This window comes from Hyla sarda, chromosome 1 (assembly GCF_029499605.1).
Source record: "Hyla sarda isolate aHylSar1 chromosome 1, aHylSar1.hap1, whole genome shotgun sequence".
Taxonomy (NCBI): domain Eukaryota; kingdom Metazoa; phylum Chordata; class Amphibia; order Anura; family Hylidae; genus Hyla; species Hyla sarda.
The window spans coordinates 112,704,921-112,721,270 of NC_079189.1; the positions used below are offsets into that span (position 1 = coordinate 112,704,921).

Sequence of the window (16,350 nt, forward strand, 5' to 3'; positions counted from 1 at the left end):
TCTATTCAAGCCGACCTATTGACTCAATGTCTTGGCGCAGCATGCTTAGTGAGTTAAACGTTAACACCAAAGAAATATGGCAATGAAAGAGTTAAATCTCATTTTCTTTCTTCCACTTCTTTAGCTTCTTATTAAATTTTTTGTTATCGCCAAGCCTGACACAACAGCCATTTGCATTGTCAATTAAATATTAATGCTGCACCGCATTAAAGCATTGTAAATATTTTGTTATGCCTTGCACTTAGCATAAAATAGGGTTCAATTTCAGTAAGTACAAAATATTTCTATATACAAACATACAGTATTAAATTACAGTAAATGATAGCTGAAGATAGGGAAAAGCGATTATATTTTAATAGTTAATGTGAATGGTTCGGTCGTTAGGAACAATGCAGAAAGTTGGTAAATACATAAAATGAGCTAGAACTTGGCAGTTTCTGGTTTATGGGAGAATAGGGGGAGTTTATTACGTCTCTAATAATACCGATAATTCAAACATCACTAGGGACATTTAGAGATGGTTACAATATTACAGGAACTATTTTGAGACTGTAAACTTTTTAATTAGCCTAAAGTATAGGTTTACCTTTAGATAACCCATGCTGGAATAATAAGGGTTTGCATTTACAGTAATTCCCTATTATGTGTTTATTATAAGAGTCAATGAGCAGGTGGAATATTATAATACAGTCAGTCACCCCAGAGCAAACCAAGTTTGTTCCATAGCCCTAGAAGCCATTGGCTTTTGTTGATAAAGGAATAATTTAATATATATTGTAAATGTGATGTGAACAGTTCCCACCAAAAGAATGACGCACTTCACGTTGTAAAAACTTTTTGGTGAATTAATTAAATGTGGCATCACCATTGCATCTAACATTTTAGTATTATGTATGTAATTTTAGCAAAGAGGAGATGTACAATGTAATCAATTGGGGCATCAGGCAGCAGGTCTTTCGCAACCCACCTGTTTAAGTATATAGTTTGACAGGACATAAGCTTATATTTTGTGATTTTGTCCATCTATTGCTTACTTTTACCCAATTTCTATTATAAAAAAAAAAATTGTTAATTTATGTGGACAATCTGAAAGTTTCATTTTTAAAGAATATCCTTTTTGGCCATTCCCTTTTCTTACAAGGTTCTTCCCAAAATGAACTGATCATATAGATAACCACTGCTGGGATACCTAGTAATTAGCTAGTATACAGGGAAAAACACAAAACAGCACAGGACAATGTATATTTTATTTTAACAGTAAGGACGACGTGTTTCTGCAATCTCGTGCCTTCCTCAGGTCCAACAACAGAGTGCTATTAAGACCTGTGACCACAAGATGTGTCGTCCTTACTGTTAAAATAAAGTATACATTGTCTTGTGCTGGTCTGGGTCCTCGTTTATGTCCAAAATTTTGAGCAGCTCCTCCAAACCCTTATTTTCTTTCTGAATACTTGCTGCTATCTATTTGGGAGACTGATGCCAGTCAGAGTGCAGCAGCCATAATTCTCCTCCTTCTCCTACAACCAGAGCTACACACCCAGGTGCTACGACTCATAGGAGCTGCACAACATGGTGCAACTAATTAACAGGTTGGTATATCACTTAGGTGTGGTGGAGGGTAGACACCGAGCTGATATACGTTACCAGGGAGCACCCCCAATTTTTCTTTTTATCTCTCCCAAAAGCCTCTAGTAATTAGCTGTGATAACTAGTGATCAGCTGTGAAAGTGAGTTCAGTTTCCTTGCAGCACCACCACAGGGGAAATTAAGAATTTCACAATGGTAAAATGAGGCCTCCAAATTCTGCATCACCCTCTGATAACTCTGAATGCTCTCACAGCTTGTTAAAAATCAATTTTTCTAAAGCAAACAAACCCTTTAAGCCTCCGTTTAATAAAGAAATTCCCAGCAATATGAACTTAATATAAATTGTATGTTTCCAATAACTTTATAAAAATAAAAATAAATCCATAAAAGTTGAGCTGGATTCTTTTCATAATCTCACACACTTAAAAAAAATTATTTATATATATATATATATATATATATATATATATATATATATATATATATATTCCCAAGAAAGACTATTCTTTTTATAAAATGGCTTTCAAAAGAAGAAAACTTTATTGGTAAAACAGAAAAGCACTCAATCATGGTTGATAAGGGCTTGAGGAAGATAGCTGTAGGCGGCTTGTGGAAGACAGCTGTGAAAAAATAGCCGTTCCTTTTGTCTCAGAAGTCTTGTACTAGGGCCAGGCTGCTTTATCCAGAGATATTAAAAAATAAATTGTGTATGTGAGAAATAGCGTCTAGTATATGCATATGATAAATACAGCCAGCCAAGCCAAGTAGCAAGAAATATGATGTTGATATTTCCTTCTTTAAGGATAGAAATAAGTGTCTTTGGTGTTGAATTGGAAGTAACTACAGTATTGTTAAAGCTAGTAAGATAACAAAGGTAAATAGGTGGGATTATGACAATATAGGACCATGAAATAAAATAAGGATAATAAGGATAGATAGATAAAAGATATATATATGAAAACATGAAAATATATACTGTATGCTTAAAGGGGTACTCCAGCCACAGACATCTTATCCCCTATCCAAAGGATGGGGGATAATATGTCTGATCACGGTGGTCCTGCCTCTGGGACCTCCTTTGATCTCTACAGCAGCCAACATTCTAAACAACATGTTTTGAACGCTGGGTTTCCGTGAACAGAGACGTCACACTACGCCCCCTTGTGATGTCACACCCCTTCCATTTATGTATATGACAGACATAAATGGAGGGGCGTGGCTAGGGGATAAGATGTCTGTGGGCAGAGTAACCCTCTAACTTTTTCTTTCCATCAATAGTTTCAAGTGAGTCTGTCATTACTTTATACAAGCAATTGGGTCAGCCCCCGGCAGCTTCTCCCCACCCTGCCAGCCTTGATTGATATATGTACAGGGGTCAAGTCCTGGGAAAAAAGTTGGGGAACTCACCCAAGATTTCCATTCAAGCTGGTCCTACAGGACATCTGCTAATGGAAATGGTGATCCTGCTGTGGAAAAAGTGCAGGAACTCAGTTCCCATACGTTCCTGCAGGACTTGAGCCCTGGATATATATGTCTAGCAAAGTTGGATGATTATATGACTAGACAGCTCAATCAATGATTTGCATTCAGCTCCTGATTCTAATAACCCGCCTAGATATGTAGCATTATGGAAGTTTGGTGGCAATGGAAAATTTAGATGGTAATCCTTGTGTAAGCTGCATTATCAGATTTTTTTGGTTTACACTTATTTCTCCAAAAACATATAGGGATTAAAGCGTACCTCAAATAATTCTCCCAATGGCAGCATTTGAATTGAAAATATGGTCAACTTTGGAGCCTGAGACTTGCCCCAAGAATTAAGCGATCAGGAGACATATTTGCCAAGAAATATTTATCCAGATTGCTTCAGTATCGGAGGAAGTTTCTGGTTCCGAAGTTGTCAAGAACTTTAAAAATATATCCTGCCACTATGACAATCTTGGGAGGCACACTTTAAAGGGAATCTGCCAACTGTACCATCTTGGGATGTACGCTTTAAAGAGAATCTGACCACTGTACTACTTCTAATAGCTGAAGACACCATTGGATAGCTGTTATAATAGTAAACTGTTTCTTTCCTGGAGATGATGGTGGTTGCCAAACTCTCAAAATTGCCCTATTATTTTTCAACCAAGGAGGCAGGGCCAAATTGCTCAGGTGCCATAGCCTGCATGCCTCCTCGTTTGCCCTTTGCCTCCCAGCCCCTCCTTGATTGATGTACAGTTCTCTTTGAGTGAGAAAGGCATGCCAGGCTGTGTCACCTGAGCAGCTTGGCTCTGCCCCCTTGACATTTCACTGAGAAAAAAAAATATATATGAACACCAGAAAAGGTACAGTATGCTTTATATGCCACCAGCTATCCAGTAGTATTGCAATGTTTAGCAAGCAGCCATACACATATACATGCAGCCGAGCCGAACGTGTATGCATTCTGGATAGGGGGGGAAAGCAGAAAGCTGCTGTAAGAAATTCAACATTGCCAACATTGTCTCCCCTAACATCAGCAGAGTAGACAAGCCTCCATACACGTTAGATGGTAGCTTTATCCTGCTGAAATCAGTTAGTTTGGCTGACTTTAGACAGAGCTATTGTTTTCCAAAAACAGCACCATGCCTGTCCTCAGGTTGTGTACGTTATTACAACTTGGCTCCAAGTGTGGTGCTGTTTTTTTTTTTTTTTTTTTTTGGGGGGGGGGGGATTAACTCCTTTTTTTTCTGGATAACCCCTTTAAGGATGACACCATCAATGACTTCCAATATACCTTTTTACAGCAGCAATTAACAGATCCTATTCTCCATCCTGGAGCTGGTGCTTGGCTAATGACATTTGGCCTCTTTTCTAGTCTAGAAAAATCCAGTAGTAGTCCCAGCACAGTCATAGTAGTAGTCACAGTCACGTTAGAGATCCATAAAAAATTCAAGGAATACAAAAAGGTGCAAACCAGCATGATAGAGGTTGAAACCCCCCCCACTGACGTGTTTCTGCCCTACCGGGCCTTAAGGCCCGGTAGGGCAGAAACGCGTCAGAGGGGAGGTTTAGAACTCTATCATGCTGCTTTGCATCTTTCTGTATTCCTTGAATTTTTTATGGATTTCTAATAGATGGATGTTTTTACCAGTACTGTGACTACTACTGGATTTTTCTATTCTGGGGACAGGGAAGGAGGACTGGTTGCACATGCATGGAAAAGGTGAGCGCTTTCCAATTTTTTTCTCTATTTTTGTTCCTTCTTTTCTAGTCTCCCTATTTTGCTACAATAAAACAGAACCATAGATAGAAGTTTTTTTCTGGATGACTATTGCATGAAAACCCTATGTTCTCTGTCGCCATAGCAGTGAGAACACAATAAATTACAGACTCAGTCCTTGTTAATTAAGTCTAAATTAAATATTAACTTGACTTTAAAATAACAGCAATCTAAGCGCGTAAATCATTTTGTCTTTTTCTGACAAAATTAATAAAGCCAGTGTTACATACATTGGCTAACAAACCTGACAAGATGTACTTGCATATTTATTATCAGCAAATAGAGTAGTAAAATCATATGTCTTACCTATGAAATAGGACAGTAGTATTGCCAGTAGTACCGATACCCCTACGGCACAGAGTGCCGTACATTTCCAACTACAGTACTTTGAGGACTTTTTGAATTTAAAAGCACTTCTTGATAAGGTGTTCCGAGGAAGTGGTCTGGTGGGAGGAGTATAAACAGTGCCAGAGGCCATTGTGTATCCGGGTGTAGCAGTGCTGAACAATGGGGTTGTCCCTGTTCCAGTTTTGAATAGAAAATGCCTGTAGAGAAACAAAAAAGAAGATTTTGATTAATATACAGACATATTCAGTCTATTATGATAATGTTTTCTATATATTAAATACATAATACTTTATTTTCAATAAAAAGTAGTAATTCTTGAATGAACAGGATAACATCTGCCTGTAACCAACAGTAAAGGGGTATTCCAGGAAAAATCTTTCTTTTTTATATAAATCGACTGGCTCCAGAAAGTTAAACAGATTTGTAAATGACTTCTATTAAAAAATCTTAATCCTTTCAGTACTTATGAGCTTCTGAAGTTAAGGTTGTTCTTTTCTGTCTAAGTGCTCTCTGATGACATGTGTCTCGGGGAAACGCCCAGTTTAGTAGAGGTTTGTTTTGAGGATTTCCTTCTAAACTGGGCGTTTCCCGAGACACGTGTCATCAGACAGCACTTAGACAGAAAAGAACAACCTTAACTTCAGAAGCTCATAAGTACTGTTTAACTTTCTGGAGCCAGTTGATATATATATATATATATATATATATATAGAGAGAGAGAGAGAGAGAGAGAGAGAGAGAGAGAGAGAGAGAGAGAGAGAGAGAGAGAGAGAGAGAGAGAGAGAGAGAGAGAGAGAGAGAGAGAGAGAGAGAGAGAGAGAGAGATAAAGTATTTTTTTCCTGGATAACCCCTTTAAGAAGAATATCATATCCCTAGTAACATTTTAAAATCAATCTATAAGGTCTGCACATACAGTATTTTGGCTCCATTATGCCTAACAGATGGATGGAGCTCTAATACATCATCCACAATTGATAGTGCCAAGGAGATGTAACCTACATGATATAGGGGGTTGTCCGTTGGGAGGTGTGGGTGGGTGTATCTGTACATAACTGGACAGACAAGGTCAACTACTATAAAAATATCATGGTTGTCCCACAGCTTTCCCAGAAACAGACACAGCTAAGTAACTGGTGTACATCATCTTTATCCCCTTGACAGAAACAAATTAGTCAATGACATATTTACTGGAGATTTTCTATTTTAGGGGGGAATTTCTCTTAAATGGATGATACCATACTCATTGTACACAAATCAAAAATGGATATATGTTTACCACTAACACCACAGATTATTGTATTTCCTCCATTTCACAACATGACTCCATATCTGTTTCAATCCTAATATTTCTACCTTCCAAAAATGACGTATCCATTTAGCCTATTTTAAGCTACACACTTTAGTATTGTCATGATATAACAGTCGGGTGCATTTCTACCCCTGTATCTACATTTTAATCCCAAATTAGGGTATGTTAACATGTGCATATTTAATTTTCTACTTTGCTGCAGATTTTCTGAAGCTTATTTTCCTGCCCATTAAAGTCAATGGACAGGAAAATTGTAGCATATTATGTGCTAATATACGCACATGTGAACGTACCCCTAGAAGGACATTATAAACTCTGACATGCTCTGTCTTGGGAATACCCAAAAATGTCTCACATATGAAAATTTACCCAAGTCTCATGCCTTTTGAGGTTGGAAGCCATATTGCTTGCCAATTCATATGCCCAGAAGTTTATATAACTGCCAAGTAATGTATACAGAAGCTGAGCTAAGGACATTTGGATTTACACAACTATCAACATTGTATTCTGTCATATATATTTTTGTATAGATTACAAATACTGTGACATTATTACAGTGATCGGTTTATCGATTCATATTGTGCACTTTTACAGCACTGTACAGTCTACACAATAGAACAACATCGTAGCTTATACTCTCATTACCGTTAGAAAGGAGATGAAAAGTCATCTCTCTTTTTTAGCTTCTTCTATGGATTCTTCCGCAATATGACCTAACACCCTGCTGGCTTCACAAATGCTCAGTTCCACTACTTGCCTTCCTCTAATAATCTGAAATAATGATTCCAGGGGTCTCTGTGGCTGATGGTGACAAAGTGCCATTAATCATGCATTCATCCTTTGAATACATTTTTTGTCCCCGATGCATTACTTTGCAATTATTGGCAACATTGTTAGTCACCATATTCCTGCCCATTTCTCTAATTTACCTGAGGCATTAATCATTTTGCTCATCTCCTACCTGGGACATCAAGGAGGTTACAGATGTTTATCTCATCTGCATCAAGGTGCAGGATCCAGAACAAATCATTTGTGAAATCACTAATTAACAGAGAGAATACAAAGGGGCAAGTATTATTCCTGGGATAGTTCACCGGTGACCTTCCCGTCCCACTCTCCATTAATAACCATGCTCAGTATCCAAGACAGAAAACTTTTCTGCAACAGATAATTCACCAAAATCCCAAAAGATGTTTAAATAATATACATATTAGCAAGCAAAGTGCTCAATTTTACATTAATTCTATGTATCAGCTACATTGCACATAGTTTTATCTATAACCAAGTACATGTCAGATTGGATAACCTGGATAACCCACCAGAATGTCACGTAGTACCACACAGATGTGTCCACCCCTACCTTTCCTTTAGTTAAGATCTCCCATTTCTCACAAAAACAATTCAACACAATATCATGAAATGCTATCAAAACACTCAAAAGGCTTAATTTAGATAACAATCACTTGGTGGCCAAACACAGACATACACTGTATATACTCCTAAAAACAGAGGCCTTCATTTACTATTTTTTCATCTTTTCCCCTCATTTTTCTTTTATGCTTTCCCTCATTTTTACAAATGTGTTTTCACATGTAAGGAAGCTTGTGGGTTTTATTTATTTGTGAAAATACAGAAAATAATAAATAGCCAATAGTACATGAGGACCAGAGTGTCACCAAATGATGTTGTTCTAAAAATCTAGTACTCTCACATGATACATAAAATATACTAAGTTTAAAGATAAGAAAGGATGGGTCAATATTTTATGAGGAACAGCGGATCCCTATGCCATCTGATTTAGTCTGGAAATAAATACCTATCAGACAGTAAAAAGAACCATGATCTCTCTGGTAAAACCCTTGCAAAGTGACAATAGTCCAGAGTAGCATAATGTAAATGAGTATTTCTCAACACCAGTCTTCGAGAATCCTTAACAGGTCATGGTTTCAGGATTTCATAAATATTGGACAGGTGACTGATATAACTTTTGTCAGTGTGTCAGGCACACTTAAAATCCCCAAATCATGACTTGTTGAGGATTCCGGAGAACAGGGGTTAAATAAAACCAATCTAAAGTATTTATTTACAACACATTGCTTGAAGTTGCTTCCCAGGCAAAACTGGTTGATGACCTATTCTCAGGATAGGCCATCAATACCTGATTAATGGGGAGCAGACACCCCGCACCCCCACTGATCAGCTAATCGGACGAGCTATGGCACTCAGATGTAAACACAGCATATGGAAATGGGGCCTTGGCTTTTTACATGTGTAGTAGCTGTGTAGAGTTACTGCAGCTGAGCTCCTACTGAAGTGAATGGAATCTGAGCTGCAATAAAGCAACACCCCCAATAAAGAATGTACAGAGCCGAGGCCTCTGGTTCTGTATATTGTGTTGACATCTTGGGAGGGGGGTGTCAGGTGTCGGCACTCTGCCCATCAGCTATGCTTAGGACAGGATATCAATTAGTTTTGTGCTAACTAGGTCTAAACTGTGTCTGTGTCAAGGCTGCCCATAATGTTGTTGACTTTATACTATAAAGTAGATGATTAACATATAGTATAAGATTATTCACATATGTCTGGAAATAAGACACAATGGTTGGGAACGCCAGATCCATCAAGCGGGATAACTGCACCTCACATCGCCTCCATCACTCGAAAAGCTGAAATAGGACTTGCACCTGTCAACTGGGCAGATCAAAAAACACTGCAACATTTTGTATTGATCTTGCCCAACCATGTTGCAGGGAAACAATGCCAGATTGCCAGACATTATATGGAAGACTTATTGAGCTGTTCTCTAGTAAGATTCTCGTTGTTGCTCATAACAAACAGTCAGAGCTTGGCTTTAATTTCTTATATTGCTCTGGTAAAATGAAAGTTGAGGTCTGATTGATTTCTATAGGCAACAAAGATAATCTTACCACAGTGGTCCCTAAAGTTATATATTAATTGGTTCCATGACTATTGTAGCTTAAGATCATAACTCTATGGAAAACCAGTAATTGTTTTTGAAATCACCAAAATGTCAACCCATAAATTAAAAAAAATTTGATTAAATAAAACAAAGCAGATAAATAATACAGATAAAAGTGCTATAATAAATATAGAAGCTCTGGTGTTGTACAGTGCAATAAGTTTATCAAAAAAAGCAAAATGGAGCTGCTCTGACCTGATGTTTAAAAGAGCCACTCCTTCTGACAAAGGTGAGGAAGAGTACAGACAGCCAATTGGTGCATGCACTTCAGTAATACGGGTGTTTTGCCAATAAAATATACATTCCAATTGGTCAGATTTTCCAGCCGGTCGCATGTACTGCAGATCCAGTCTGTAGCATGTTATTTATGGTTTCACAAAACAATGGTACAATAAAAGACCATTGTTTATTGAAAATACAGTAACCTGTGGCCATCGTAAGTTGAAGGACCACTGTATAAAATAGCTTAATAAATCTTTTCCACCAAGTTTTTTTTTTTTTTAAACAACGGACATGATTATCTGGTTCCTGTTGCCTCAGTCAGCCCTGGCCCCCATCAAACGCTGATATGTTACACAGTTGATATATCCCTGAGAACAATCTAGCTGGCACTGATGAGAGCATTTCAGGCATAGAGATTGCCATGGTCATCATGCTGACAGATCACACCAGCAAACAAATGCTTTTCGAATACGGAATGAATAAAGTAGTGTTTAGAAGGGAAATGCAGTGCTGATAGCTTTCCGGGATTGTACATATGTTTTTCAAGCACTAGTTTATACGGTGTATGTTAACCTTTCCAGACCTGCACAATCATAATAATTACAATGGTACACATGCAGAGCCGCCGCCATTACCCTAAAATACTGGAATGTTTTCCAGTAGTCTGAAGTCTATATAAATCCGACCTCCATGAATAGCAGCCTATTATCTGCTGATACATTCGAAGTCAGTGAAAAAAGTACATAACCGCACATTAGGGGTTTCTATTTAACCGATTATCTAAACAGGGCATACAGTTGTGCTTTAGTTAGTTACAAACATTGACAAAAATCATAGTCGACAAACAAGCTGATATAAGGCGACATATTTGTCTTATAGGTTACAGAGTTGTATAAACCTTGTTCTGTTCCAATTCATCGCATAACTGTAAACTCCACTGAGGACGTAAAAAATGCACACATTGCCACTTTTCAGCAACGACCTTTACAAGGGTGCCTGATGCATTAGGGTGGCACAACTTAGCTATTTGTAAAGCTTATCATTTGCAAAGGAAGCACTTTTATATATGAAAGCAGCAATCTGTGCTGAGTGTTGGCTTCTCTTTTTTATGTATCTATATTCTTCCTGAACAATTTCTCATGAGTACAGAAATGGTGACACAGTAATGTGCTTTTAATCTATGTAAAAAACATAAAATAAATCAATAGGACAGTGTCTGTTACAATACAGCCCAGTGTGTTCAGCACCATGGACAAGGCAAAAGACTGCCATAGCCACATTTCTCATTCATGTGATGTTTTCCTGAATGGTCAGATGTCATCATATGAAAAAGAAAACCATTGACATAATCATGTGATATATGTACCTGTGCTTCCGAGACCTTAGATGTTTTAGAGTTTCACTAGTTGTTTGAAGTGACACTGTGATAAGACATCTTTCAGATGCCTTTATTTAAAGGGAACCTGTCATGAAAATGCAGTCCAATCTGAGGGCATCATGTTATAGAGCAGGATAACCTGAGTAGATTAATATATAGATTTGTGGGAAAAGTTCCAGGATAACTTGTAATTTATTCATGTAAATCTCTCCTCATTCTGGGCTAATAGTCACGTGGGTGGTCTTACACATGATTGACAGCTCTGCTTGTAGATTCAGTCTGTCTTTTCAGCGTAACAGGTTTCCTTTAAAGAAAGAATTGCAAGGCAAGAATGTATGACCTGTATATTGTGTTTGGAATCCAGTTGAACAGAACATTTGGGAAGATCATTGTGAATACAGGTTACAACAATATTTCAATGACTGAGAAAACAGCTTTTTAATGTCCTGACTACCAGCTGCTGAAGAGTCTGAGAGGCGGGATCTTCCCTTGAGCTCCCAGTAATGAGAGACAACCTGCCAGTCACCAATGATTGTCAGCTGTAGAATCCAGTCAGAAAACAACTAGAGTTGTCAGTCATTAGTAAAAGAGACAGAGCGAGGAAAAAGGAAAGCTCTGATTACGGTACATGGGATGAGTAAGATCCCGCCTCTCAGACATTATATATATATATGTATATATATATAATTTTTTTTTACCTCTTTAAAATCTGAATTAGTAAACAAAAAAGCAAACCTAGCAAAAATCCTAATCCAACCCCTTGCCCTTCCTGAGTGACCTTAGTGATATGTTTTAGGTGGCTGAAAAGTACAGTATTTTGTTTGACTGAACAGTATTCTGATTGAATAAAGACAGATTCCATTAAAAGGGAAACTGACAAGAAAACAGCATTTCTGTAACATGTAATAGAGTACTTCTGAAATTGCCGCACAATCCAGGTAGAAAACAGCATTCGAAGATGTAGAAATGACACCTGCCTTTACATCCGGATAAGGAGAAAATTATTGGTTGACAATCCGGCTAAGTACGGTTGATTATAGAGATGAAATGAGATAAATCAGGGGTCAGCTTTACAAAGTAAGACTGTTACCTACTATAATGCGTTGTGACAGAGCTAATTCAAGACTGAAAAACATTTTAATAGAAGCTTTAATGTAAAGATATTCTAGCTGATTCCTTTACAGAACCTGTTTCCGCCTGCCAGAGCATTACTGTCAATGAAGCGTGATGGGAACTATGAGTGGCATCACTGGAGATGAGGTTTTTCAACACTGATAGGTTTCCAAAACTTCCATTGTCTGAGATTTTGAGATCTACTTACTTTTAGTTTTGGGGGGGGGGGGGGGGGGGGGGGAGGTTTGTATGCCAGACTTAGTACAATTCTACAACTACAATTTGAAAACTCCTTATATTTCCCTAAAAAGGTTATGAAAAACATGTGCAAAAACAGAAAAAAAAACACAACAATAGGACTCAGAATAATTAAAGGGGTACTTCTCCCCTAGACATCTTATCCCCTATTCAAAGGATAGGGGATAAGATGTCAGATTGCAGGACCCCCGGGATCTCGGCTGCAGGACCCACCTGTTGCAGCTTCAGGAAACGCTGGAGGCTTCGGCTCCCAACCACGGTGACGTGAGATCGTGACGTCACGACTCCGCCCTGTGTGACGTCACACCCCGCCCCTCAATGCAAGTCTATGGGAGGGTGGCCACGCCCCCTCCCATAGACTTGTATTGAGGGGGCGGGCATGACATCACATGAGGGCGGAGTCGTGATGTCACGATCTCATGTCACCGTGGTCAGGAGGTGTTAGGATGAAAGCCTCCAGCGCTGCCGGAAGCTGCAACAGGTGGGTCCTGCAGCCGAGATCCCGGGGGTCCCCAGCAGCGGGACCCCAGTGATCTGACATCTTATCCCCTATCCTTTCGATAGGGGATAAGATGTCTAGGGGCAGAGTACCATTTAAAAACTTGCATACCAAAAAAGATGCAGCTGAGTATCTAAAACAAAGAAAAGTTGTATCCGAAGTTGCAAGTTCCATCCAAAATGAGGCCACCTCCATGTGGTGGATGGGGGACATGTTTTCATCAAAAAGTGCACTAAGAGCCTCCATTTTTTGACCAAGATTGTTGCTTCAACCTTTCTTTCTTTTTGTTTTTTGTACACTCTGTATTTGCCACAGCAGCTTGCACCCGTGTATTAGGTACTTGTGCTGGCTATTTTTCTTTTTGTGCAGCTGAATATCTAGCACTACTACTCAATAGACTGTGCTGGAAAATTAGAAATGTATTTCTGAAATAGATACCTTCAAGCTTTTAATCGGTCTATACAGAAACAAGTTTCAGGGCATTCAGGGTGCTTATTCCTCAGACTTAAGGACAGACTAAAGGACATTTCTCCTAAAGTTTGATGAAGAAGCAAAATGTGTTACTGTTTGGACCAATAAAAGCTTGACGGTTGATGCTAAATAGACTAATTTTTTCAGGAAGGTATCTATTCCTGGAACATATATACTGTGTAACATATAGACCTCTGGCAGTTGGAAGACTGGAACGTTTAACATGCCCCAATATCTCACAGCTGGAGAGTCACTAAACTTTAGTTTCTATAGTGTCACTAATCTATAGACTATACAGATATGTCCTTCCTTACCTTTACTTTAAAGTGGAACTCTGGTGGAAAACTTTTTTTTTAACTGAACTGGTGCCAGAAAGTTAAACAGATTTGTAAATTACTTCTATTAAAAACTCTTTATTCTTCCAGTACTTATTAGCAGCTGTATGTTACAGAGGAAATTATTTGCTTTTTGAATTTATTTTTTGTCTTGTCCACATTGCTCTTTGCTGACACCTCTGTCCATGTCAGGAACTGTTCAGAGCAGCAAAGGTTTGCTATGAGGATTTTCTCCTGCTCTGGACAGTTCCTGATATGAGCACCAGGTGTCAGCAGAGAGCACTGTGGACAAGACAAAAAAGAAATTCAAAAAGCAAAGAATTTCCTCTGTATCATACAGCTGCTAAAAAGTACTGGTAGGATAAAGATTTTTTTAATAGAAGTAATTTACAAATCTGTTTAACTTTCTGGCACCAGTTGATTTAAAAAAAAATGTTTCCACCGGAGTGCCCCTTTAAAAATCTAGCTGGAAAAAAAAAAAATAACAATTCTGTGTTGGGAGATTGGGAGATTTTTTTTGTCTAGGTTTGTCTATGTGTATCTGCATGTGGTTTTGATGTCAACTGACCCCTTCCGAGGGCATTGCTAGCATGTTGCAATGTTGTATAGAATTTGTATTATAAGAATCTGTAGTCTTTAAATCTAAAGAAAGGCAAGGGTGGACACATCTAAATGTGCAACATACCGTATTTATCGGGGTATACCACGCACCGGCCTATAACACGCACCCTCATTTTACCACGGATATTTGGGTAAAAAAAGTTTTTTACCCAAATATCCATGAAAAAATGAGGGTGCGTGTGTGCGCGTGTATACCCCGATACAGCCCCAGGAAAGGCAGGGGGAGAGAGGCCGTCGCTGCCCGCTTCTCTCCCCCTGCCTTTCCTGGGGTCTAGAGCGCTGCTGTCAGCCCTTTTCACCCCCTGGTTATCGGCGCCGCTGCCCGTTCTGTCCCCCTGACTATCGGTGCCGGCGCCGATAGCCAAGGAGAGAGAAGCGGCGCCGACAGCCAGGGGGAGAGAAGGGGCAGCGGCACCCATTGCCGGCGCGCTGCCCCGTTGCCTCCCCCCATCCCCGGTGGCATAATTACCTCAGTCCGGTCCGCGCTGCTCCGCTGCTCCAGGCCTCCGTCGTGCGTCCCCGGCGTCATTGCTATGCGCTGAACGGCGCGGCGCTCTGACGTCATGCGCTGCGCCGTGCATAGCAATGACGCCGGGGACGCACGACGGAGGCCTGGAGCAGCGGAGCAGCGTGGACCGGACTCAGGTAATTATGCCACCGGGGATGGGGGGAGGCAACGGGGCAGCGGCGCCGGCAATGGGTGCCGCTGCCCCTTCTCTCCCCCTGGCTGTCGGCGCCGCTTCTCTCTCCCTGGCTATCGGCGCCGGCACCAATAGTCAGGGGGACAGAACGGGCAGCGGCGCCGATAACCAGGGGGTGAAAAGGGCCGACAGCAGCGCTCTAGACCCCAGGAAAGGTAGGGGGAGACAAGCGGGCAGCGACGGCCTCTCTCCCCCTGCCTTTCCTGGGGGTGTATCGGCGTATAACACTCACACAGACTTTAGGCTAAAAAATTTGGCCTAAAAAGTGCGTGTTATACGCCGATAAATACGGTAACTATACTTGATTTTACTTAGTAGTCCCTTGGTTAGGAAAGTAAGTCTCTGCAAGTTAAAGAACCACTATTACAAATGTTATTTGTCTATTCAAACAGGGAAATGCATTTTCTAACATTTTGCTAAATCACGACCCAAAAGAATCCCATTTATCTCTATATTCACACACTTTCAAGGATAATACTTAAGATCTTGTCAATTTGTTTGACAACATGTCAACCATTTTTCACTGCTTTCAGCCCCACATCATTTGGCTACTTACATCCCATGTGTTTGGAAGCCCTTAAGCTAAGATGATTTTCAAATTACCACTGATGTTATTACAGATGTGTCAGGTTTGATGAAGCCTGTTGAGAGAGGTTGAGAGCAGGGCTATGGAGAAGGAACCTCGTGAAATGTATTAAAGCCTTGTTTCCGACACAACACCTGCAATCATAATTACTGGGAAGCGACAGGTGGATTTACATAGTTATTAGCCCTTTACTAACAGGTGACTTATCAACTTGCCAGGATAACTTAGCATTGAATATGTCTGCATCTCTTATTTATAAAGCAATACAGTAGATGAGAAGCAGGAGTTCCTATAAAAGACTTGTTCTTAACAGTGTTACTGCCAAGGAGGGCAAATAATTGCTACGGAATAAGGTATTGTGTGCAAATCTAATGATGCCTTTACAAATGAACAAGCCATAGCAGAGACAAATATTTGTTTATCCATGGTGATAGAAACTAATTGGGATCTCACTCAATAAGATCAATCTGATGTCAGTACACTGGGAAACAAGTAAATTATACGTTAACTGGATGCTAGGGCTCATTTAAAGTATTACATATATTTAATGTATCCAATTCTTGTACCAAAAAAACTTCAATCTTAAAGGGGTACTCCAGGGAACTAAACCCATAGCCCATACTTACCCTCTTACCAACTTATGTATTTGTCTTAATATCATTCATTAGCTAGTGCAGGGAGTGAGAGAAAAACG

The 16,350-nt window shown here is 39.5% G+C and overlaps 1 protein-coding gene across 21 annotated transcripts in view; it reads right to left on the reverse strand.

Moving 5' to 3' along the window:
- TENM3 (teneurin transmembrane protein 3) overlaps window positions 1–16,350 on the reverse strand; it is a 2,657,329-nt gene that overhangs the window by 248,055 nt on the left and 2,392,924 nt on the right. For all 21 annotated transcript variants that reach the window (XM_056560421.1, XM_056560526.1, XM_056560513.1 and 18 more), the window contains one exon: window positions 5,141–5,379. In XM_056560421.1, the coding sequence (XP_056416396.1) occupies window positions 5,141–5,379 (239 nt within the window). The remainder of the gene's footprint in view (window positions 1–5,140; window positions 5,380–16,350) is intronic.